Consider the following 25,321-nt stretch of genomic DNA (forward strand, 5'->3'; position numbering starts at 1 on the left):
GCAATAATAGAAGTTTTGCCTACCAAAATTAATAAGAATCAGAGCCACATCATTATTATAATGACATGCATCAACCCGTCAAATGTTCGTCATGTACTGTCATATTATATATTTACATTAAGCATCTTTTTATAATTTCAATTTCAATTATTTACATATTTTTTTGTAATACAATTACAATTAAATTTGGAACAACAATTTACATGTTATTCCGGCAGAATGCACCGTTAAAATGTAGGTCTTTTTTCTTTTTGTTTAAACGGCTATTTGCTCATTAAACCAGTCATTCATAAGAAAGTTAAAGCATACCTTTATTCTAAAATATGTTTTGTCTTTTTCTGTCAATGCCAAATATTATAACGTGCGATAGTGACAAAACATATTCTGTATGTTTTACTTTTTTTAAGTCTTCCAAAGTTTAGTTAGTTCTTTGACTTGTGCACCATGGCAACGTGTGGCTGGTGTTGGAGCTGCTAACTGCGTAATATTCCCTCAATCAGTTTTATCCACATCGTTATAAATATTTGCATTGAAACAATTCGTGGGATTCCAAAAATGTACAAACATCGAACCGGAAACCGGTTTGGTCCTCTAAGAGCAAAAAATATTGAGTACTTAGTGCTTTCTGGAAAACGTCTTATAAACGAAAAATTAACTATTTATTACTAAAGTGCCTATTTACTCGTTATATTTTGTTCAGAATTCGTATATACCAACAGAGGTAAATTCATTCACTAAGATTTGGATTTTTCATACCTAGAAAACGTTATTTGGTTTAAGGAATAGTCAAAATATTACAAAACATCTATATACATACGAAGTGGTTAGATACACTACCTTGGGTAGACCCTTCATGCCACGTTTCTCTTCAAAAAAAGGTTTTCCCTGACAACTACCTTAATAAATATAACTTCGCATAAAGCATCTACCCAAGGAAAGAGATATTGCAAGTCCTTGTATATTAATTTGATGATCAGTGGGTGGCAATTGCGGTCTTGTGGTGTTGATAGGATGCGCGGTTGCGACCACATATATTGATTTTTCTTCTTTTTGCTGCTGCGTTGCTATGCGAATGCTTCGCTTTGCGAACTGGTTCAAACTGGTACTGACTGGTTGGTTCTGGTTGTAGTTGGAGAGGGCTGGCCTGCCATTCCCCCGGTCCCCGCAATCCGCCCGCGGGGCTACGTAGCGCCACGACGATTACAAACACGTAGTACGTACCTCACTTTTCTTTTAGCCAACTAGTAACAACTGTCTCATGTTAAATACCCGTTAAGTCAGGAGCTCCAATGACTAGTACTATTAGTGGTATCTACTACTGGCCCTACTACTCCGAATATCCAGGGTTCGATTCCCGCCTCGGAGAAAAAAAAAATAGTTTGTTAATGCGCCATTTTAATTTTATAATGTCCGCTGTAGAACACAATAATGTAGAGTGTAACTAGTGTTATATAATCTATAAGTACAAAATAAGTCATTCATTGAGATTTATTTAATTTATATAATTCTTGTCTTTGAAATATATTAATGCAAGTTGAATAAAAAAATAATTTTCCTTTGTCGTTCAAGTAGTGTGCTTTTATGGTAAAAACTGTAAACTTATGTGTATCTCCGTTAGCCCCAATACCCGTATTATTAACCTTAGTCCTAGCAATTGTAAAATATTTTCAAATAGTTACATCATTAGGAATATTTACACTCATGCATATTCAAATACATCTGTCTAAGCGGTAAATAAAACAATGAATATTGAGAGCGTACAGTAATAGATTTGTAACCAGAAAAGAATAAATCCAAAACAGTCATGTAACCATTCAGTCACGAGAAGAATTGAAGCAGATTAAAAAAAATCCATACTAGAAACTGCAAAGGTACCTCTTGCGAACTTTGAAAGCTAGCGCTAGCTAGTTCTTTTACGTAGAAAAATTAATTATTCTTTGCATCGAATAGAAATAGATCTAGTAAGTATGCAATCAAGTTCGATATATTCTCAAACTGTGTTATATTAAAATGTTTGCAAAACCGAGGTCGGACTCTCGCCGGCGACAGCAACCTTGGTACGACGTTTTAACGCCCCATTTGGTTCCGTTGCCGATTTCGTAGCAAAAAATCTACTATTACTCGTTCCAAGTTTAAATTACACCAGAGACAACGATATTTTAGTCCGTTTAAATAATCAAATTCAGTCCATGGAATTAGTAAGTACTTCGTACATATTCACACCATGATTCAGTTACAGTTCGACTAATAAAAGTAAATTGTATCAAGAATTTTTTTTTCAACCGAAATAAATTTCCTAATGTGTGAAAAAAAAGGTAAAACATCGAAATAGTAAAGGCTTACGGATTAAGGATATATCATTTCTTTAATTAGGTAAAAAGCGTCAAATATAACTTCTACTTTTAGAAAAATAAATATAGGTAGGTATACATTTTAATTGCCGCAAATGACAATGGTGGTAAGGTACGACAGGAAGAAACGCGGACATGTTATCCTCGACAAAAAATATCATAAAAAAGCCCGTGTGTATTCCGGTTTGTATCGGACTATCGCGACTGTTGTTTGTTCTAATTTAACTTCTAGTACATATAAATAAGGTACCTAGTGGAAAACGTTACAGCATCTATTTTTATGTGGATCGCTCGTCCCCGTCACGGCCGCGGCGTGAAAAATTTCGATATGGTAACATACATAATAGTCACATGTTTTGTATGTAAACATAAATTTTCCGAAACCCACACAACTCACTATATTTTTACAATGATGCTTCATAAATTATTTGTATCTATACATTTATTAATATGATTCGCACAATAAACGTCAAAACGTTTGAAACTTTATACGTAATATTGCGTGTGCGGTGAGACACTCTGAAATTACTGCAATTAAAAAAAAACAATGGTCGAGAGATAGTGCCTGCAAATCGAATAATTACTCAATAGGGTTGACACTTTTTAATACGGGACTAAATTCTTTACCGGCAGTGAATACTTTTGGATGTAATAATCTGTTATTTTAATCCTATGTTTTCCAAAACGAATATATAAAGGTTTTTGTAAAACAATCTCTAAGTTTTGAAGTGATGATAATGTAAGATTACGTTTTTGGCAAGTATTTTTTCTCATGTTTTCATAATCATGCTAAATGAGACGTTATTAAATTCCTAGTTTAATAATTTGTACCGTTCATTGAATTCCAAGACATCAGATGCATCGATGAAAGATGCTGAGTGAATATATTTAATGCAAACTAGACCCTTTCTTGTCAAGTACAATGAATTGATGACCCTAACACTAATTGTGTAGAAAGATATTTATATATAAGAGGAAGTGAGACAGGACGGGACGCGTCGCTCTCAGAAGGCTTTTAGAGCAACCGATCATTCAGTAAAGATACATTTTTAAAACATGTTTTACGTTTATTTGTGTCAAATCTTGCTAGGAAAAATTACAGCCATTTTTAAATCTATGACTTATATAGAAAATTTCACTGTATTTTTTTTCAGTCTTATTGACTTTGTTGAAATAAGCAATACAGTTTATTTTTAAGTAGGTATTTATACTTAGTTTACGATACGATCTTACTAAAATATGTATATTTTGAGAATTAATCATCGAATATATTATCACTTATAACTTCAAAATATCATCAAATAAAAGTATAAACCTTTATTAAAGACCTATTCCAATAAGATTAATAGGCAAGAGGTCCCAACCGCCTCTATACCTCGACGTATGCAGGTTGAAACAGGTTTGGCGTAAATTCTCTTGCTAAACTCGAAAAGGGTCATAATCTATGTTTCATGGTTATTGGTCTTTGTGGTAATAGACTTAAGCTTACATATAAATATATACGCTGTATAAATACATATGGATTGGTATAACTGGACAGTCAGAGGTAAACTCGTCGTTCTTCCATCGTAAACAATATTGACAGTAAATATTGTACACTTATGGGGTCGTATTTTAAAGGACGTTACAGCCCGCGGAATATATGTGGCTGTTGAATAATATAAAAGTATAGTCAATATGAAAAGCGCCCAGGTTTATTGCGAGTCCGGTAGATTTGGGGTTAACACTTTTGGATCCGGTTATTCGGCCGCTAATTCTATGCCCTCGGTCATTGTTTAATGAATGTCAGAACATCTCATGCGAGTGACGTTATTAGGATCAACACCACAAAGTCAAGAGACAAAGCGTTTAATCAGAAATTTGACCTTTACAGACACCTTTTCATGTAAAATTTAAATTATTCTTACAATATTTCTCTCAAACTATAGCCGGACACATTGCAGAGCCTTTAAGCTATGTACTTTATTTCTAAAGTATTATTTAATTCATTCGTTCTTCAACAGTATAATCCTTATGAATTAATCGTTATGAAACCAACAAAATATTTGTTTGTTAGGCGTACTAATTTGAGTAAATATATACCCCAAAAATTCCACGCTTATAAGGAATAACATACAGGTATTGTGTTACGTAATAATATAAAACACATAGTATATTGTACAGAAAAATCTGCGCACTATGTTCAAGAAATTTAATTCGTACCTTCCGATATTACCAGCAATTCCCACGGTGATAAGCAAAAAATAACAATGGGACGCAAAATTGGTGTTCTTAATTCTCTTGTTATCGTCCCCATCCATTCACGATACAAATACAATACTAACGTGCGCAATTATTTATGTAATAGCTAGCTATTTGTATTAAAGAATAAATACTACGTCCACATTTATACGTACCTATATTATGCATTATGGGGTAGGCAGAGATTATAGGCTTCCCGTTTTGCAATTGCACATATGCTGGCATCTCGCTTCCTTATACGTGAACAAGACGCGAGACAGGATGTGGAAATCAATAGACTATATCCCTCATCCTTATTTTTATGAGAAATATGCTACTTGTCTTTTATTTGAAATAATTTTCGTCGTTGAATGTACACTACGTGAGAAAGAACATCCTCAATAAAATCTCAAACGGTGTAAAATTAGATAATTTACGAGATATTCTTATCTTAAATGCAATAAAAGGTTCATGACATTATTTTATTACCCAACAAGTGCTATGTTACAACTAACTGGAAAGTAACATCATTAACATATTTTATCCTGAATAAAAAAAAACACGAAAATAAGTACCTACACATATTTATATATGGGTGAATAAAATATTAAACCCCAGATGCCATAAAATTGATTTATTTTAATTCACAGTTTATTTATTCCTCGATATTAATACGACTAATAATAATAACGATAATTATTGTCTTTGTGTAATTGGATTTTAATTGGTGAGGCAAACGAAATTTCAAATATCTTAGTATGTCTGATGACGGAAAGGGTCGCGACTGTTCAGTACATGTGAAAAACAATTTTTTTTTAGAACAAGTTATGAATTTACCAATTTTTGATCTAATTCAAAACTTTAAATTGTTTTTAAACCAATATGTTGAACAACAATACTAATAATTTTGATAAAAGCTTATCTATCCATCAGTATACATATCCATTTAAAACTTAGTCTGGTTTAAAATGTAGTGGTTGGCAAAATAATCCTTATTGCGCCACGTTTTACAAGTTTTACAAATTCTTACATTTAAAGGTGTATATAAAGATAAATAAGTAAATCCATTTGCTGGGCAGCACTGCCCCAATAAATATAAACGATTCTTTGTCTCTTTTTACAATGTTGATTTTATTTTAAATGTAAACTATTATGGCAAATGCAACATGTTTCGCGGAAACAATCTTTATGTTGTATTGAACGGAAACATTGTCTGTAGGTATTCTATGTCCGCACCTAGACAAATAAAGTGTTATTTATTTATTATTACAAATACCTGCGTTTTAGTTAAACATACTTAATAACGTTCGGTAGCCCGTATTATCTTAAGTATTATTGGTTTTTAGCTGTTTAATTTTACGACATTATTATCTCTATAATCATTAAATAAGGAGCTCGGATTTTCCTCATATTTTCGAAGTAATGACAATTTAAAAATATCAAAGGTGTGAATATTTTTAAGGAATACATTATATATATCCCTCCTTTGTATATTCCTTGTATTGATAGTAAAAAATTACTTCACTAAGGGTGAGTTAACCTCCAATTAACTTTTATTTTAACCTGCGCAGAAAAACGCGAAGTACGCAATTTTAAAGTTAACTGGTGCAAGTCACCCCAAACCTCAGTACATAGTGAATCGAGTTTTAGAAAGGACAAAAAATATCATCGTGGCCATGCAAGAGGAGGTACAGAAATGAATATCGAAGACACGTCTCGTCAATGCTTCAAAATAATTCATTGTTTAGCTCCAACTTTTCCTTGACAAATCAGCAGTTCAGGCGATCGACATTGGCGATGTTACGTGATTTGTGTATTGATTTGTAAACAACAACATGGATGTTGATTCACGACATTCGATTTTGAGTTTTATTGCTTGATGTTAAGGACACCGAACGACCTCTGTTTTAATTATAGTTGAACTCGCTAGTTTGGCATGATTACGTACATGATGTTCATTACACAAATGTTCCAAACAGAGACGTCACGTTTACGTCACAAATGGGATATCAATCACAACGCAATAATGAAATAGGAGCCCAATTTAATAACCTTTGGTAGGTACCGATTTACTTACATTACCTAAACGTTCCAAAGAGTGCGTTATAACTATGTTACTAGTATACAGAAGCTTCCAATACTGGCAAAATAATAACGTAAAGTTACCCCCTACATTCAAACTTAGTATGGTAATAATGTACCTACATATTTTTTTTATTTCTCTTCCTTACATTGTAGGGATTGTGTAAGAATACACTCGTTCGTTAATAATCCCATCAACCAGCTACTTAAACTTTGTTTTTAAAGTATGGCGACACCTCTGCTCTGTCTACCGTGTAAGGGATTATAGACGTAAAGAGATAATTTGTTAATTAATAGCAAATCATAGAACAAAGAACTATTATGAGAATTCGCCTTGTAGCTTTTACCGTGAGATAGTGTATGCGTGCGGTAATTTGATGTGTTTACTTACTGTTATCTCTATTTCCATATTTAGTATAAATATGTTTTGAAATCGGATAAATGTATTTTCGAAGAAAAGGGCATCTTGATACTTGTGTTTTCTTTTATTATGATAACATCTAAGAAATGCTAAAGGACTTATTGCGAAACAAATGATTAAAATGTAAAAGTCGGCTTTCTTCGTATCGAAAGATTTTATAATTTTTCCCTACTTTTTTTTTAGAATAATCTGACTTAAAATTTAAATAACTTTCTTCTATGTACCTACCAAATGAATTATTTTTGTCCATTTTTACTCATTGTCGCACATCAATTGGTCGTTTGATCCTGGCTGCCCAAATATTTACCCCGCTTACTTCATATATTAGATGTCACATTTCACACTTTATCGTTAAGTGGCTAAGGCCGTGGAAACTGTGTCATATGTGTGTCGAAATATCAATGGAATTCTTTATTTTATACTAAAACATTAATAATTATAGGGTTGTGAAAAACAAATAGACCTAACCCTCTAGAGTCACAAGATCGCTATAGTATAATTTCGGCTCCACATTGTCGGCAAAACGTTCGCAAAATTTCTCGGTTTCCGTGTACATTGCTGGTTTATCCTTGTGGTAAATAAAAGCTCTCAAACTACGGAATGTATTCGCGTCGGTATTGGTTGTCACGGCGATAATGTGGAGCGCGGCAGAAAAGTTTCAATGTGCGTGCATGCATACCGAATGAATCTGAAGACCATTCATTCCAACATTACTTCTACCCTTATTTGCGTAAATTATAGCCTCTCAAACTGTTAATGATTAACTAAAATTATAACCTCTCAAACTGGAAGAGATTCCTTCAAGGGATAAGTCCTCCATTGTATCTTTCTTCTTCTCCATCTTCTTCTCTTTCTTCTTTCAACATGTGTTCTTTGTATAATAAAGATAAAACAAACGAACCATCTGTGATTATGGACTTTGTATTGTACTGTTTGAGAATCCCAAAAATATTAATATTTGTTACACTTTACTTTCGCTCAGTTTGTCCACATTTGGGCAACAGCACATCAACCTACCCAAATTCGTTGAGAACTCGCCGCTATTACCACGCCGCCACATAGGTTAATGCAGGATAGCTTGATGTGCTGTTGACTGTACATTATTAGAATATCAGGCGTTCCATCACTTTGGACAGAAGGTCAGCTCTTTGCAAAACCAATAAATAAAGTATACGTAACGATATATTTTTATGAGTATACTAAAATTAAAATAGCTAAATAAAAAATAGTAAGTCTACATTTTTTTATCGTAAAATTATTTTTTAATTCTGCCCACATGAGACTTGACAAAAAAGACAATTGAGTGGTAACAAAGAAAAGTTGAATGCCAAAACTATTTCGACGTCACAATTTTTGACAACGGCCAATATCCTTGTTTGATCCACTTCAAATAGGTGCGCATGCGCATATATTGTAAAACCAGTTAAAACCGGATGAAGCATAACTCCAAATTCAAATTAACATACACGACACGTTCTCTCATTATATGTACTGTATTCGAATGCCAAAAGTTATTTATTTACTTATGGTAATTTCCTGCAATAACTCCAACATCAGATATTACCAATTACTAGGGTTGCCACAACTTCACTCCGTTTTTTCAAGGAAGTCGTATAATGTAAACAATCTTACAAACTCTTTTTTAAATAAATTAAAATAGACTTTTCAGGAAATTATTTAAGTACGTGGTTAAGAAATGATTTACTTTAGATTGTTTAGGTTTACACACAGTTCACACTTTGATGATTTTTTGCTCACACAATACAACTAAGCCGCCCTGAGCCGAGACTGTGAATGACTTTTTTTAAGACCGCGCGGATTGCCGAAACTCCGTTTAAATATAGGACGTTTTTTTAATACCAGTGATATGATACTATTTCGCTTGTCTAATTGCATGAAAATCCGTGCAATAGTTTTTGAGTTTATCGCAGACAGGACAGGACAGGACTTTGTTGGAAGGACAGAGGAGGACAGAACAGAAGGTTGACAATTGGGATATGTGGCAACCCTACCAATTTCAACCACTTACATTGTACGTGTTTAAGTATTAACAAGCTTTTAGATATTTTGCAATGATTACTTATCACGACTTGTTGAATATAAATAATCACAGAACTGAAGTTAAGACGAATAATTCAAATATTTTAACATCCATACTTTAGCTTTTTTAGCCATTAGATTTTACTTTAAATTAAAACCATGGATTTAGTAAGTAGTTCGTACTTACTAATCCCATGATTAAAACTAAATAAATAAAATATGGACCGACTGACTACGACTCCTAAGGCCATTTTCACACTGGCATCCATTTCTGGGCTTCGCGTGCCGCCGTAACGAATACAACTGTTATCAGTCACAATTTAATAAAAGAAAAAGGTGGCCAATAATCCTTGTTTATTATACTAGCTAAAAAAAACCTATATCTTGTGTAGCATAATCTTATGTGGTACCTAATAATTTTAGTCCTAACTAATATTATAAATGCGAAATTTAAGTTTGTTACGTCTTTAAGCTCTATCTACTCAACCAATTGTAAAGTTTGAAGTATGGAAAAGGACATGGATTATTTGTCGGCCTTTAAATCTTGTTGAACATTTACTTTGCTATCCTTAATTGTCTACCATAGGACAGGCTTGTAGTCTAGAGTGGAGCCATCTGTAACTCATAAACTCTGTAAAATAAACTCATTGTAAAGATTCTTGTACAATAAATATATCAAAATATATATCAAATATATCAAACGTGCCTCGCCATGGTAGCGATACCTTTACTTTTATTCGTTCATAAATCATTACTTTCACTGCCGTTGTTAGACTAACAAATACCTAGTACTTCTGTGTTGTTTTTCTTTACAATTTTTTAAAAGATTTGGTCGTTTTTTGCAAGAGTTATTAAAATGCCTGATTGGACTTACCTGATAATATTGATTAAGATATAATTAGATTACACCCTAATTACTAAGAGTAAGTTTCACCGTCAAAATTGACTGTGCAACCTTTAGTATTAGACGTAGGTATTTTAAAATTTCTAAAATTGTGGATTGAATAATAAGTAATTAGTTTATGTATGAAAGCTAATGTGTACGTGTATGCCTGCTTAATTATATTACAATTATGCTTACTTGGTTGTCGACTGTCACTAAAACTTCATTCGAGATCTGATTTCATTCGAGTCGTCTAAAGGCATCTGGCATAACTTTTGTGATTACACATTAGTGAACTAATGTGTCAACTAGTGTACTGGTTACCTCACGACGTTTTCCGTCAACGGAAGCAAGTGATAGTAAGTACTATGAAAACAACGAGCAGGATTCAAAACTTGGATCTTCCGAAGGCACCATTGAACCACCAGTTCCCATAAAAATTATAAATACTTATTAAAAACCTTACTTATTTCTATCAGTACCTAAACAATTAAAATTAAATTATATTCCAGTTAAAATCATTTATAAGTACACATAGACAAATATTTGATTTTATATTAGAATCTTTGGCTACTAGAAATGAAAAGTGCAAATGTCGATATGACTGATTGCGGGCGCCTGTCTTGTAAGAAAGTAGAAAATCTAGCCTATGGTTGGTTCTATTAAAACCTTAGCGTAACTATCAATGCGTATAAACGATCCAACAAATGTTTTTAATTAGACTTTATTGCACAACTGTGCAATAAAGTCTAATTAAACACAAAATTGCTGTAAAAATAAAATTTTTAATCATACATGTTTTACCGGCTACGGGTACGCAAAAATAATTTATTGAGGAACAAGCTATGTACCAAAAAATAACAAAAAAATACATTTACATGTCCCATAAAATAGAATTATTCAAGTCAGATGACTTAGCGAGTTAGTAATTATTGAACATGAGTAAGTATAGCTGTTACTTCGATAAGTAAACTATGGAAATAATTTTACTAAATATATATAATATAATATATATGATTTTACTAAATTATATTTCTTTATATTTTTTTAGTATATATACTTGGGATGAATTCTTGAGTGAATATACAATGGCTTCTTGTAACCCATTGATATATATCTAGTTTTTAAGAATGCAAGCTGTTGGTTCTCCTTGAACATGTTAAAAAAAAGCATAGCATCTTTTATTTAATGTATTGTATTGCTGTGCTGTATTTATGAGCTTCGATTTGGCAGGTCGCGCTCTACTGAGCTCTTAGAGTTATACTGGCTTCACGTTTAAAATCAAGAAAGTATCTCAATTTATAATAAACTCACGAATCCGTTTCGCGACTTGTTTCTAGTCGACAACCGGTGACTCACAGCCCCGAACCATTGACATTTGCATAAAATCGCTGGATAGCTTGTACATATTTTCGTAAACATATTTGTTGCTCTGGTTCCACACTGTCGTTGAACTCAAGATGCCGAAGAGAATGCGCGAACTGTGCTTAATTTATATTAGTGCTTTTATTTACCGCAATGAAAAACCGATGTATGCTGAATCAGTCAAAGTTTGGCGAACTGGAACGCGAGTGTGGAGCCAGCATTTGGTTGGAAAAGTTATGCCCCTGCATTATGTAGAGGAATCTAAAATAATCTGAGTTATTTTTGTATGTGGCTATGTAAATCTCGCAATTTTTTAAATAGGTGTGTGAGAAATTGACTATTTGCAAGAACTTTGTCTGTCTATGTTATAGACCATACATTTGAATATGGTAAGTAAAATAATAAAAGAAAACATTTTTGCCAACGGAACATCAACTTGGAGTCTCAATAATCTGCTAAAAAGGAATCCAAAAGACCTATCCAGCGTAATTAAATAAAGGTCAGAGAATCGCACCTCAGGTTTATTGGTATGCAAAATTTGATTTCAAAAAATTGTCGTCAAACCAGTTATTTGCAGAATTCCATTTTACAAGATTCCAGATACGTTCATCATTATGGATATAAATACATACACGTGTCATCAATTTTAATATAAAGCTTTGTATTTGTGGGACAGACAGAAAGCAAATTAAAAGTAATTAAGTAAAACTAAGATAAAATTAAATTATGATTTTGAAATGCCTGTGAGGAAACGTGCCGAGAACTTTCTGTTTATTGTCATAATCAAGTATAGGCCTTTTAAAATGCAAAGAAATTTAGTTTATATAGAACTAGTTGTTGCCCGGGGCTTCGCTCCCGTGGGAATTTTGAGATAAAATATAGCAATCTTGGATAATGTACCTTTCAAATGGTGAATTTTAAAAATCGGTTTGGTAGTTTCGAAGATTACCAGCCTCAAACATACAAACTCATAAACGCTCTTTATAATAATAGTATAGATTTTTGACATGAAATAAATGACTGACGCGGTCCTAATCTCATTCATATAATAGCAGTAATAATAAATGGCCAGGCTCTACTTCTGCAGCGTGGAGCTGCCTCTCGCCTCTCGAGACAAACTCGATGCCTCGGAAGGTCAGCACGGACGTGCCTCGCCCGAGCGTTTCTTACTCAGTCAGGATATTGTTGTAAAGAAACTTTTAAAAGAAAACTTGAAATGTCTTAATCTTCCATTAGAGTAGTTACAAGGTAACATCAAGAAATTTCATAGTTCAAATTATTACAAATAGTCTTTGAAAATAATTTGGTTTTATTGACGACATCGTTATAGTTATACTTATTTTCTAATAAAATTATGGAAAAGGACATAGGGTACCTTTCATCCCGGAATGTGTTTCCGTGGGAAATTCACGCAGGCGATGCCGCGGGCTAGTTAGATATAAATGAAATTAATCTTAAAGATAAAACAGATTCTGTCATCTGACGAGAATTAACAACATTGATAGTTGACAAAAAAATTGGCTTATTAGATCATTGCATTCGATCTCTATAGCTCCAGGGGCCAATCGAATTACCCACTCAAAACTTCTACATATATCACTATACAAGGCAAATTTTAAAAATGAGCTAACCACTTTACTTATACGTAAAGTAAACTCAAATCACGAAATTTTAATACAATAAAAAATGATACCTAACATTATAGTTAAACGTATTTTGAACCCGGAACGCAACATGCGCTTGTATGAAGAATTATGAATATTTCTGCGAATGTAATTAACACAACTTTGCATGCAAAACTTGTATATGAGTTTTAAGCCATTGATGCATGTAAGAATTTTTGTTTTTTAGCAATCGACTGAGGATATAAATGTCAGAGGCTTTCCTTTTTAAATGTTGGTTCCTATAATCAACACTTAAAAAGGAAAAACTTTTAAGAGTTACCGCGGTAATGTTCGATGGAGCGTTCTACCGCCGACACTAACCGAATGAAAACACATTAATCAAATAACGATTGATGCAATATCAGTATATAGTATATCATTTTAAACAGAAATCAACATGACTCGTGCTATCTCACTCGTAATACTAGACTCCAGGCAATAGGCACTGCCTCTGCCTCGTCTGAGCGTGTCACAGCCCTAGCCTGCTCGATCAGTCAAGACGGATATTTTTACACATAAGCAATCCATAAAAGACAGTTAGATCCCGTGTCAAATGTACTTAAGGTTCCTCTTTAACCAGCTGCAAGAAAAGGGTATGTTAGTAGAATAAACGCTTGCCTTCAATATCAATAAATATAGTTGGCAAAGAGAAAAGTCTCTTCCTATATGTACTTTTAAAAGCTTTTTATGCAATTTCCATAATTAAATAATTTCTTCCCTATTAATATGACTAGTGCATATTAATTATATATAGCAAAGCGGATGTATTAAATATTTTAAGATCAATAAAATAAAAAGGAAATTATATTGTGTATCGTACGTACCTACGTACCACGATGGCGTATAAGTTTGGCTACTGAGCCAAACTTGGCTAGGTACTAACCTAGCGCTTAAGAATATTTTGGAATGGTCAATAGAGTGATGGCTGAACAAAAATGTACAATTTCGAGTTCCTGCGCGCCTCGGAAGTCACGTGACGCTGTAGTAGGATGCAAGTATCACTGCATAGTGCAGTAGACTGGATTACGATCGATATACATTATTGTAATCGGCTTTTTGTTTGTAATATATTTATTGTACAAAAACCACATGTTATATACATACATTTGTTATTAGGTATTACATCGACAGTGATATTTTAAATTTTAGGCAAACTGCTTCTTATTATATCAAAATTAATTGTTATTGCTACAGTGACATCTTGAAATTTGGGTACTCCGCTCATAATTGGTGTATTGATTTATACAACTTACTTGGTCAATGAGGACGTAAGTTCATCAATTTTTTAAGCAATACCATTGTCATAATATCTTTGGTATGATGCTATAATAGCGAGTGATCTATAAGATCTACCGGGTAGTATTAGACGAGGAATGAGAACAAAAAAGTACTTAAGTAACACATCATAACCACTCCTTCTCTAGGAAGTAAATTTTTGTCGGCGTTTAATAATGTAGACAAGATAAATGTTGTTCTACGTTTCGACTAATAGATATTGTAACTAAACAACAATTTATGTTTACTTTTTATTCGCCTCTGTTGTAAATGTTATTATTATGCAAAAATAAATTTTATTTCATTTATGATGATTTATTCATTATCTAAAAACAAATTTTCGTATAAGTTTAGTTATAATTTGATTTAATGTTAAGAGTTTTATTTTTCAATTTTAATTTAACTTTTGCAACGTTAAACGTTTGGTAAATAAAACAAACAAGCTTCGTAAGATTTGCCACCCTGTATACGTAACTGATACACATTATCGACAATTAAATTTACATACGGCACATACATGTTGGTATGTAAACTGGTTATACTTTGGTATATCATTACCTAATCAATTGACAGGCACTGGCGAATATTTTAATTATTACTGAGATTACGTTTTAGAATATTATTTTGAAGTCCCCAGGGTTGTCAATGTGGCTGACTATCATCAATTTACACAATATATATACATATATATATTGTGTAAATTGAGACCAAATATTTATATATATATACATATATATATTACTTTGTCATCAGTTTCTCTCCCATTATCGTGTAACCCTGTTTCATTCTAGACTGTGATACTCTACTGGCAAAGGCCATGGATAAATGTAAGAAATAAATCTTACAGATTTGAAGATTTTGTGCAGAATTTAGATCCAACTACAGGATCGACGTCAAGTCGAGTCATCCCTATTTGGCAGAGCCTTTTTTACTGCGCTCTATCGGTGTCCAGCAACAATGCGCGCCACGATAGTTCGGACCCTTCGGACTTTACGTGTCTACGGTTTTAGCAAAATGGCCTTTAGATCATCTAGTGGGCAGGCAAACAAATAAATACCAGGTTCCAACCACAGTAATGTTTCATCTACATTGTTCATCGTAGTCAAATTGCAATTATTGCATTTTTATCTCCACGATCCATTAATGTACATCAATAATACACAACCTAACCCTCCGTTAAAGTGACAATCGTCTCGTCCATACCGATTTCATCCTGTAATGTCGTTTTCAGTCAGAACTACACAGTACCAACCGGCAAAAGCCGGATAATACTGCCTGATCAATTGTCTCTAAGACGGAGATCTCGTGTGATAAAATTATTACAACTGGCTGTTTGCCCCGATGCAGGTTTAGTCATCAATAAAAAACATTACGCTGTGTGCCAGTGCCAGCTACTGCCTGATACTGATCTCAAAAGAATGGGATCCGAAATAACAACCTTTGCATGTTAAGATTTTTATTTTCGTAGAGCTTTTTTATTCAACATTCAATATTAATGGTAAAATGTCACCTCAAAACTTCTTTATCATAATAAGAGAGATAAACATCTAAAAATATATATAATAATATGCTTTAGATCTCAACGAAAACTTTCAATGTAAATTATTTTGAACGGGATACCTACCTACAGTATTTACAAGTTTTTGAAATAGGTTCATAGCACAATTCTCAAAGCCATAATTTTATCTTTCATGTACAAAATGTGAAATGCAAATAAATTCTTTACTAATGCTTGCGACTACGGAACTCTTATAAGCAAGACCGATTCGCACTTGGCCATTTTTTATTTGTAGTTAAAAGTAAATTAGGTACTCACTATAATTTGAAAGATTTGAACACTAAACGCATATTTTATATAAGAGTGCATAGTGTAAATAGATAAAACTCATCCTCAATTAGATATTTACATAACATAAATGATTCTAGAGGCTTGTTCACACAAAACAGCTAAATATCTCATTTGAAGTACCTCATTACTAATTACTTCAATAATTGATTACTCTGGGAAGGACACAAGACAATCTAGACAAGAGGCACGAGAGAATATCGATGCCAAAATGATAAGCCTTTATCGATCTAACGTAGCTATAAAGGGTCAGACATTAGCATGAAAAAAGGACCTTCAAAATTTCATTAAGTTAAAAACTAAACGCACAAATATACATATGTGAGTATTTGGTAATACTCATTTCACACTAGCTGTACGAAGCTGTGTTACCGCTTAATTCATACTTACGTTTTAGGCACAGTAACGCCATCTAGTTTACATAGCGCCATCGACTATCAAAATATTTGTTCAAATGCTAGGGTAATCGCGTACTTTCGGGATAAAAGTATCCTGTGTCCAAGAATCCACTATTAATCCAAGATATCCGCTACCTCAATACCAATTTTCATAATATTAGTTGGGATTACAGGTAGTTTTCGTACCAGGGCGATCATTACTAGCTACGCCACTTTCTGTAGAACACGAGATTAAATCTGACACCCATGTACCTATTGTTTACATTCGAAGAAGATGCCAGTAATGGACCTATTGTAATGATTTTGAGTTAATATCACGTTGCGGCAGTAGACGTGAGGTTAGCATGAGTTTTTGCGAGAATGAAATCATATCGACATCGTCAACATTAAGACGAATACACTAAGGAACATTTGACGCGTAACTTATAGTTCTTTCCTTTTCATTACAATTTGCATAAGTGAGATCGACTATGTGCTATTTCACTGGAGTCAATGCGTGAGACAGAGTGATATGTTGTGCGTCAAATGTTGCCAAGTGTATTCGTAGCTTAATGGAAAATTAACAGCGCCTCTCTCATACGAAGAACGAACGATTAATTTTGCATATAGTTTTTATATTTTCGATACCATTTCGTACGCACAATATTTGTTAATACCACACAGGTTTACACACATTCGAGTCAATTCTGCTGTTTCGTTATTATAAAGTCTTGATAATTATTAATGGCAGTTCGTGTAAATAAGGATCATTGAGAAAAGATTGAGACACGAGTTTACCAGAATCACAAGAATAAATATTTCCGGTGCTAGGAATCAAACCCAATAGAAACCTATAGAAGAACCCAAGATAATATACGATCAACAGGGTGTGTAGGTACGTACCTTTATGAAGATTACATACCGGCGCCGCGAGGTCAGAGGTCACGGCACTGCCTGACTATCTAAATGCTAGGAGCAACTGCATATAAAGCTATGGCGAAACTTACCGCTTCTAATTATGCACAATTGCATACAATTTGTTGGCATGAAGTATTTTATTTTTTATTTTTTAATGATTTATGTTTATAGGCAATACATGAATACAATATTCGAAGTATTTTACAATGAACAAAGTGAAAGAAGTCGGAAATTAGACCTTCACAGTCTCTTTTCAGGTCATAAATTTACATGCCATCGGTTTTCGCCTATCCCAATTTATTTGGGACTCTAATAAAATACTATAAATGTTACAATGAATTGGCCTAATTGCTTGTTACCTTTTTACACTTTAGTATGTGACTCCATAAATGAAATTCTTACACGTTTTTAGGCAGTTTTATTATATTGGAAATTTCGTCTCTGAGAATTTGAGATTTTTCAGATATAAGAGCTACAGGCTCGTCGGTCGGTTCTGACTATTTCTCTGTTTCCAGCGATATTATCGAGAACGATATGCCGTCACGACGCTTATATTTTCCTTTATCCTTATTTTGTTCAATTTAGCTAGCTCTTAGCCTTCCTGGGCCTGTTTCTTCCGTTTCCTCTTCGATGATGTTGCATGAAAATTAAAAAGTGACCTTAATTTTCCCCTCCATAGCAAATGAACAGATTCGCAACTGGACTCCTATCTTCTACTTTGAATAGTTTCATTTAAGTACTAGCGACACGCCTCGGCTTCGCACGGATGCAGTATAATTTTACACGGACACGGTTTTATGTCACGTTTTATCACGTAGATAACAAGCAAGATCTCTCTGATAACAATACAAGCTTGTGTCAAAAGTGTCATTTTTGTAAAAAACGTACTTCATTTAATTTTTTATGGATCCAATGAAGAAGTCACTGGGGAAACCCGTGATAATCTGTCACCATCACCGATGCCCTGTCAGCATTCGAGCATTAGTTTTTTTTTAGTACGGCAGCATTACGGCTGCGACTGCCTGCGAGCGCACGATTGTTACGCCGAGCCCATTGTGTTGCGACCTTGGGCATCAATTAATATCACAGTATACCTACCATACAGTTCTGTACCACACGATAATAAGCCTCAGTTTCCGGGATATAAAATGAAATTTGCACCATAATTTTCCCATCATCTTCTATAATAGCGCGGTGGTAACAATAAAATGTTTAAACAGTTTTTGCGATCAGTAGGTATATCTTTACATCTGTATGTTTGTCCACAACGCTAGTTCACAATTATACAAACTAGTTCTGATAGCATGTAAATATATTATTCTATTGTTTCTTGAACGTTGAATGAATTTTTGCAATAATAAAAACATGAATTGTAATATTAGTAAATATAAAAAATAAGCTGATTATATAAGCTTGTTTTTTTTTTATTTACTAATATTATAGTTATATTAAATGTCAATACGGATTTTTGCGAGTTGTAATCGCATCGATAAAAATTATGTGGAAGAGAAACATATCATTGAACTTGTCCGGTAAACCAACTGTCAATCTAACAATTGCTGCAAAATCATTTCGAAAGTTCAGTGATTTTTATCAACCTGTTTTCCCTACTAGAGTTAACTTTCCATATAATTCACATTTTCTGGAAACGATTATATTATTCGCGCGCATTTTCAAGCCAGCCTCGCCGAGTAGGGTTCCGTAGTCACAAAGCTATAATATTGCTATAACTAGCCGCGACGTGAAACGCTTGCCATAGCCTGCTTGGATCGCATATAAATAAATGATAACACTGGAACTTTAATACAAATCTATATACACCAATTTTGTCGAATATCATCTAATAGAATGCCCTAATACCAAGTACTTATGTTACGGCAAATTCCTGGTAACATCATAATTTATACTGAAACTACCGTTTTAGTAACTAACTAGAATAATGTATTATTCTAATTATTTATTCGAGAATATTTTCCGACAATTATACCTACTTAAGACACGCAAAGGTAAAGTATTCGAAAATACGTCTTTTGTCTTAAAGACCTCAATCTATCGTGGAATGTACTTTACTATGATTATGATAAACAATCACGCTATTAAAAAAATATGATTCTTAGTTTGTAAGGTCACCCGGCCATTGCATTTGTTTTCCAAGAAAATCTTTGAAAACTATAATTTGTTTTAAGATCGTCATTGTTTACATACTCAAACCGTCTATTTATAAGGCTACAAGCTGTTGCTAGCGGCTCCGCCCATGGCAAAATGTAGCCTACGTCAACCTACCAACTGTATCTATACAAAAAACCACATTAATTAATTGACATTCAGGACAAACCAAAAATAAAACACTCATGTAACAGCACGATAGATATCAAAAATAATGTTTAACTAAATCAGAGAACTAAGAACAAGAAACACTCAATTAACAACATTGATCAATGAAAGCGAAGCTCAATAAAAGTGTATTGTTATTTGAAAGCTGATCTTAAAAAACCCACATATACCCACATAGACATTGTGAATATTATAATATTATAATAAATAAATATTTTAAACTTCAAATATAGACTAGACATGTTATAAAGTAAAACTAAAAATAAATTTAACAACTCAATTTTCGTATATTAGGATCAGTTCCAAAAAAAATATTGATCATTCAGACATCGAATTATCGAATGACTTTAGTTATTTTTGGGATTACATCGGCCGACGTAGTTTCGTATTATGCCATAGTCAATTACGTGCGTACATACATATGTGATGTTGGTCTTTTTATGGCATACGGTATTGAACGGTTATCGCATTTTATAGTTTACATCTCCGTACTTACCTATTTTCCAGCACGCGGAACACACGTTCAGACGAAGTTGAAAATATATGATTGTACTCATAAATAAAAGTGAGACAAAATAATGATTTATTATGCGCAATTTACCTAGTTTATAATTTCCATTTCTCCCTTTAAATTGCCATTATATACTACCCTTTACCCGCTCATAAATTATTTTTGTCAATATACTAGCGACTCGTTCCAGCTTCGCCCAGGAAAAAACTTAATAAATTATATACCTAAAACTTAGTCTAGAATGACACTATGGTGAAAACCGCATGAAAAAAAAATGACATATCAGCAAAAACAGAAAATTTAACTTTTTTAAATTAATCCATAGACTTCAATGGCTGCATCCCTGATTGCTTGCTCAGTAATATAAAAAATAACCATCTTCTCTACGAAACGATAAAATTATCTGGCTCTCTATCAGTTTGTACTTATATAGGGCCTCTTCAAATAGCGTCAATCATCGACCTTGGATGTATTACGCCACAATGACAGGGTAGTTGGTCAGGAAGTGAAAATGAAAATAGCGGCGTTTTGCCGATTAGAGCCGTGGGAACGCGGCCGCCGATGTTCGATTTAAAACTATAAAAATCACATCCACGTTCGATCGAGGTTATATCAGATAAATTTTAATTTATTAATTCCGTTTTTTAAACCATTTAAGACGGTATTTCGTATCAAATACTATTTACTCAATTGAAACCAAGCCAGTGTGTAGTCAAATACCCTCACTCACTACGTGTTTCATTCCACGCGATGATAACTTATCTAAATTTCTATCTATATCTATTAATATTCTATATCTATTCTTCTATACCTATTTATTAGTATTTTGATTAAAAATCTTCTTTTATATCTAAAATAAAAGTGTGGCCTTACCTAGGTACCTATTGTCAGGATGAACTTCCTGACCATGTACGAAACGATTTTTTTCTTTATTTTAGTGTCATCGTTATTATACGTGAGTGTACTCGTACGAGTACAAGAACAAGTGGTGCTCATCTCGTCCTTTAGAAATCGTGACTTCAATCTAACAATGTTGAATATAAATTCAGTTTTTATATCACATTGTCAACTATATCCTGTTTATTTACATGTGGTAATTATATGCAATAAAATATGAAGTACAAAAATCATATTTTTTTGTATTTTGTCGATAAATGCACTTTGTCGACAAAATATTATGCCTACAGCCTCTCCGGGTTTTATAATGATTTTATAATAGACTTTTCGACTTTTTTAACAAGGATTTCTATGTCCACAATCACGTGCCCCGGTAGGTATCTGTAATTTTAAAAAAATACTTTCTCATTCTAAAAAAAACCTAGTTATTGAATAGAATATGTAATCTCGACCGAGCACTTTAGTTTTTTCATAAAAATCACTCAGGTGTTGTGTTCGATGACGTCACATAAACTCATGAGGATTGATGAAATCAAGAATACAATGATGACATCCTAACACATGCTCGGCTATGGGAACACTTCTAACGAACAATAGTGCATACGTCCCATTAACGGAGATAACCATCTGAAAACTAGTTATTATCTCTAATTACGCATAATCACATCATAATTTACGTTTAGGATACCAAGTTGACATACGATAGATATGAATTTATTCTAGTCCTTCATCAGAATTCTGGGCTAACATGACTCCATTTTCGTATCTATTATTCGTGGAGATATCGTATTATTGAGGCCTATTAAATATGAACATTTCAATTTATTTTAGCTTCTCGTTGCTAAATAAATTGCAGGAAAATGCGCCCCAAGTATCAATCGGCAATCAGTTAGTGTCCTTACAATGGAACATTAGATCTCGACTCGGGAGTGATAGACCAAACACGGTGTGGCAATTTTGACTCAAACGCTTCTGTTTTAATTATATCCTGTCCTTATTCATCTACTGCCATCTATTTGCAAACAATAGAATGTCATGGGCCAGGTAATTAAAAGGACACATTTAAAAATACCCGCGTAGTTTAAATTATGCCCAATATGAGGGTATAACATACATATATCAATTATAAATAAAATAAAATATAAATCAAATCGATCGGTGTTATTAAAATGCATAGATAGCAGCTTTGATCCCATGCTATTTATGATTTGGTATCCATACTAATACTATAAATGTATGTCTGTCTATCTGTCAGGCAATCACGGACCGTTGAGCGAATTTGGGCTGTTAATGACCCGGGATCAAACTGTCCTATTCCCGGGAATAGGTCATATCAATCATCAATAAATACGCTTAGTATCTATTGATATTATAGGTACGAAAAAATAAGAATAATTAAGAAAATTATAAATAAGTGCTCTGTCATGAATTTTGCATTAGGTGCTAAACAATGTTGCAGTTGCTCGAGGTACATTATAAATACATGGAAAAAATATCAGTTAATTCGCTTCTCCCGTCCGCAAATGGTTACTATACTTTATAGTACAATAAATATCTATGTGTTTACTTGGAACTCGTGGAAATCGGTCACCTGTTATGGTCTTAATTAGCAATATTGTAAGGGTGAGGACGGGTTCGATGAATGTCAAATTAGTTACCTTTCGTTAAAAGTTAATCATATTTATGATAATATAAATACAAGATTATGTTATTTAAACACCTACCTACTTATACTGTTACGTTAGTAAGAAGGAACCACAGTTCAATTTCTCGCATCGCAACAACACGACTGACAAGCGACTGAAAGATGCAATTCATTTCAAACGCTTAAATTCTGTAGTTACTTACTACAGTGTCGTGACGAAACTGTGTGTAAAACTGATCAGACAATAGCTGTGTACGTGTGTACACAGGCGATGACAGTCATTGTACATTATTCAATGAGAAACAACTTGAATTTGACAAAAGTTTCTTCAGTACAGACTACAAATTTCAGTATTCACTATGGTTATGTTCAAATCTTTTGTTCAAATCCAGCCGATATATAAAATTTGTTTTCTTTTTATTTACATAGCGTTGAATATTGAATTGTACATATTTAACTGAGTCGAAGAGTAGTAGATAAAGTAGATAGTAGAGAAAAAATGTTTTATTGTCGACGTCGTTGTCTAGTGCGCATAGTTTTATTTTCTTCTTTTTTATCTATTTTTTTTGGCCGTCTTTGACATGAGGCTTTGTGGCTAATTGCTTTTTTTTTGTTGAATACAGGGCAAAAGGAGGTAACACGGCATGACGGCTACGCACGGTGGAGGACGAGAAGATGACCGTCCGGATAAAGATTCTGTGTACACAATAAGGACTGGCTTCAAAAACGATGGCTATCAGCACGACCGCGACTCCGACGATATCGTCAAGCCCCCACCTCTCCCGACCGAAGAGGACAGTTATCCCACCGGAAAAGTCAAACTGTCACGGAACGAGAAATGGAGAATACTGAAGAATGTGGCGGCCGTCAGCGCCGCCTTCATGGTGCAGTTCACTGCTTTCCAGGGAACCGCCAATTTACAGTCTTCCATTAATGCCGCTGATGGGTTAGGGACAGTTTCACTAAGTTCCATTTACGCAGCCCTTGTAGTCTCATGTATATTTGTTCCCACGTTCCTCATCAAAAGACTTACTGTGAAATGGACTCTGTGCTTGTCCATGCTTTGTTACGCGCCGTACATTGGCGCACAGTTTTACCCAGCGTTCTACACGTTGGTGCCAGCGGGGGTGGTGGTGGGCCTGGGAGCAGCTCCTATGTGGACGTCCAAGGCTACATATCTAACGCAAGCTGGAAGTGTCTACGCTAAGCTGACTGATCAAGCCGTCGACGGCATCATAGTACGATTCTTCGGCTTCTTCTTCCTTGCTTGGCAAACTGCTGAGCTTTGGGGAAACTTGATCTCTAGTTTAGGTAAGTTGACAAATAATGTATAAAGTAACCTGCTACCATTAACATAAAAATTAAAGGTTATTGTAATCTTTTTGTCTCTTCTATCTCTATTCTAGCGAAGATAAGATAATTCCATACCTAACAGCATACAATTTTTTTGTTAGATATCTCTCTAATTGAGTTTCCTTTGGCAGTGTTCTCATCAGGGGTGCATAGTGGCAACACGTCGACGGACAACTCAAGCAGTACGCTGCTGAAGTGTGGCGCCAACTTCTGCATGATCGGAGGTGGGCACCACGACAACCAGAATCTGCACCGGCCTCCAGACAGCGAGATTTACGAGATCAGCGCCATCTACTTGGCCTGTGTACTGGTGGCTGTGCTTATGGTCGCGCTGCTAGTCGACCCGTTGTCTCGGTAAATTATTGTTTTTAATTCTTGTATTCATACAAAAAGTTTTATTGTTGGAATCTATCTAGCTTGTTTTTATTTTGTGTTGATTTTCAATCAACTTAGACAAGTATTATATGAACTGGGAAACTACTATAGTAGATTGATAGACAAAGTTTGGTAGAAATCCAATATCGATTACATTTTTTTAATTTATTCTTCGCCCTCGAGAGAATAATACGAATGTAAATGAGTATGAGAAAGAAAAAAAAACAGACCAATAAAACTTTTAATGCCCATCAGGTTCACGTTTTGTTTTAAATTGATGGCTTTAGAATTTTCTCTTCAGCTGTCACCGCGCGTCGGTTGACAAGATCCAATTTGTACACAAAAGGTCTTGAGGTTTTTGTAAAGCATCTCTTGTATAGATCGATCTTTTGGGCTGAATATGTTGCTATTTTTTGTTCAAACTCGTGTTACCCTCGTGTATACCAGTGTCATTGGCTTTTACTGTGATGACCAAGGTTTCGGTTGAATGGGTTCGCTCAGTTTGTTAACCGGTGTACAGTTTACAGTGATACAGTGTATGATGAAACTCAGTAATCGTTCAACCTTTACATATATATATTATTAATTTTTAGTAGCTTAGGTACATATAAAGATTCGTGTTACATCTGGAGAAGTAAGGAAGTAAAGTTTCAACTGAACCAGATACCTATAAAGAATAACTGACTAAATTAAAGGGTCATACGTAGAAAATTGGGAGCATTCTTTCTGTTGTTCTGGTTTGATATTGATGATTATGAAAGTAT

The 25,321-nt window shown here is 33.9% G+C and overlaps 1 protein-coding gene across 2 annotated transcripts in view; it reads left to right on the top strand.

The window, feature by feature from the left end:
• Nucleotides 1–25,321, top strand: part of LOC128682842 (uncharacterized protein) — an 81,221-nt gene that overhangs the window by 43,984 nt on the left and 11,916 nt on the right. Inside the window, exons 2-4 of one of the 2 annotated variants that reach the window (XM_053767771.2) lie at nucleotides 1,130–1,213; nucleotides 23,453–24,140; nucleotides 24,314–24,536. In XM_053767771.2, the coding sequence (XP_053623746.1) occupies nucleotides 23,474–24,140; nucleotides 24,314–24,536 (890 nt within the window). In that variant the 5' untranslated portion in view covers nucleotides 1,130–1,213; nucleotides 23,453–23,473. The remainder of the gene's footprint in view (nucleotides 1–1,129; nucleotides 1,214–23,452; nucleotides 24,141–24,313; nucleotides 24,537–25,321) is intronic. The other variant, XM_053767772.2, reaches the window with a different exon arrangement.

This window comes from Plodia interpunctella, chromosome Z (assembly GCF_027563975.2).
Source record: "Plodia interpunctella isolate USDA-ARS_2022_Savannah chromosome Z, ilPloInte3.2, whole genome shotgun sequence".
Taxonomy (NCBI): domain Eukaryota; kingdom Metazoa; phylum Arthropoda; class Insecta; order Lepidoptera; family Pyralidae; genus Plodia; species Plodia interpunctella.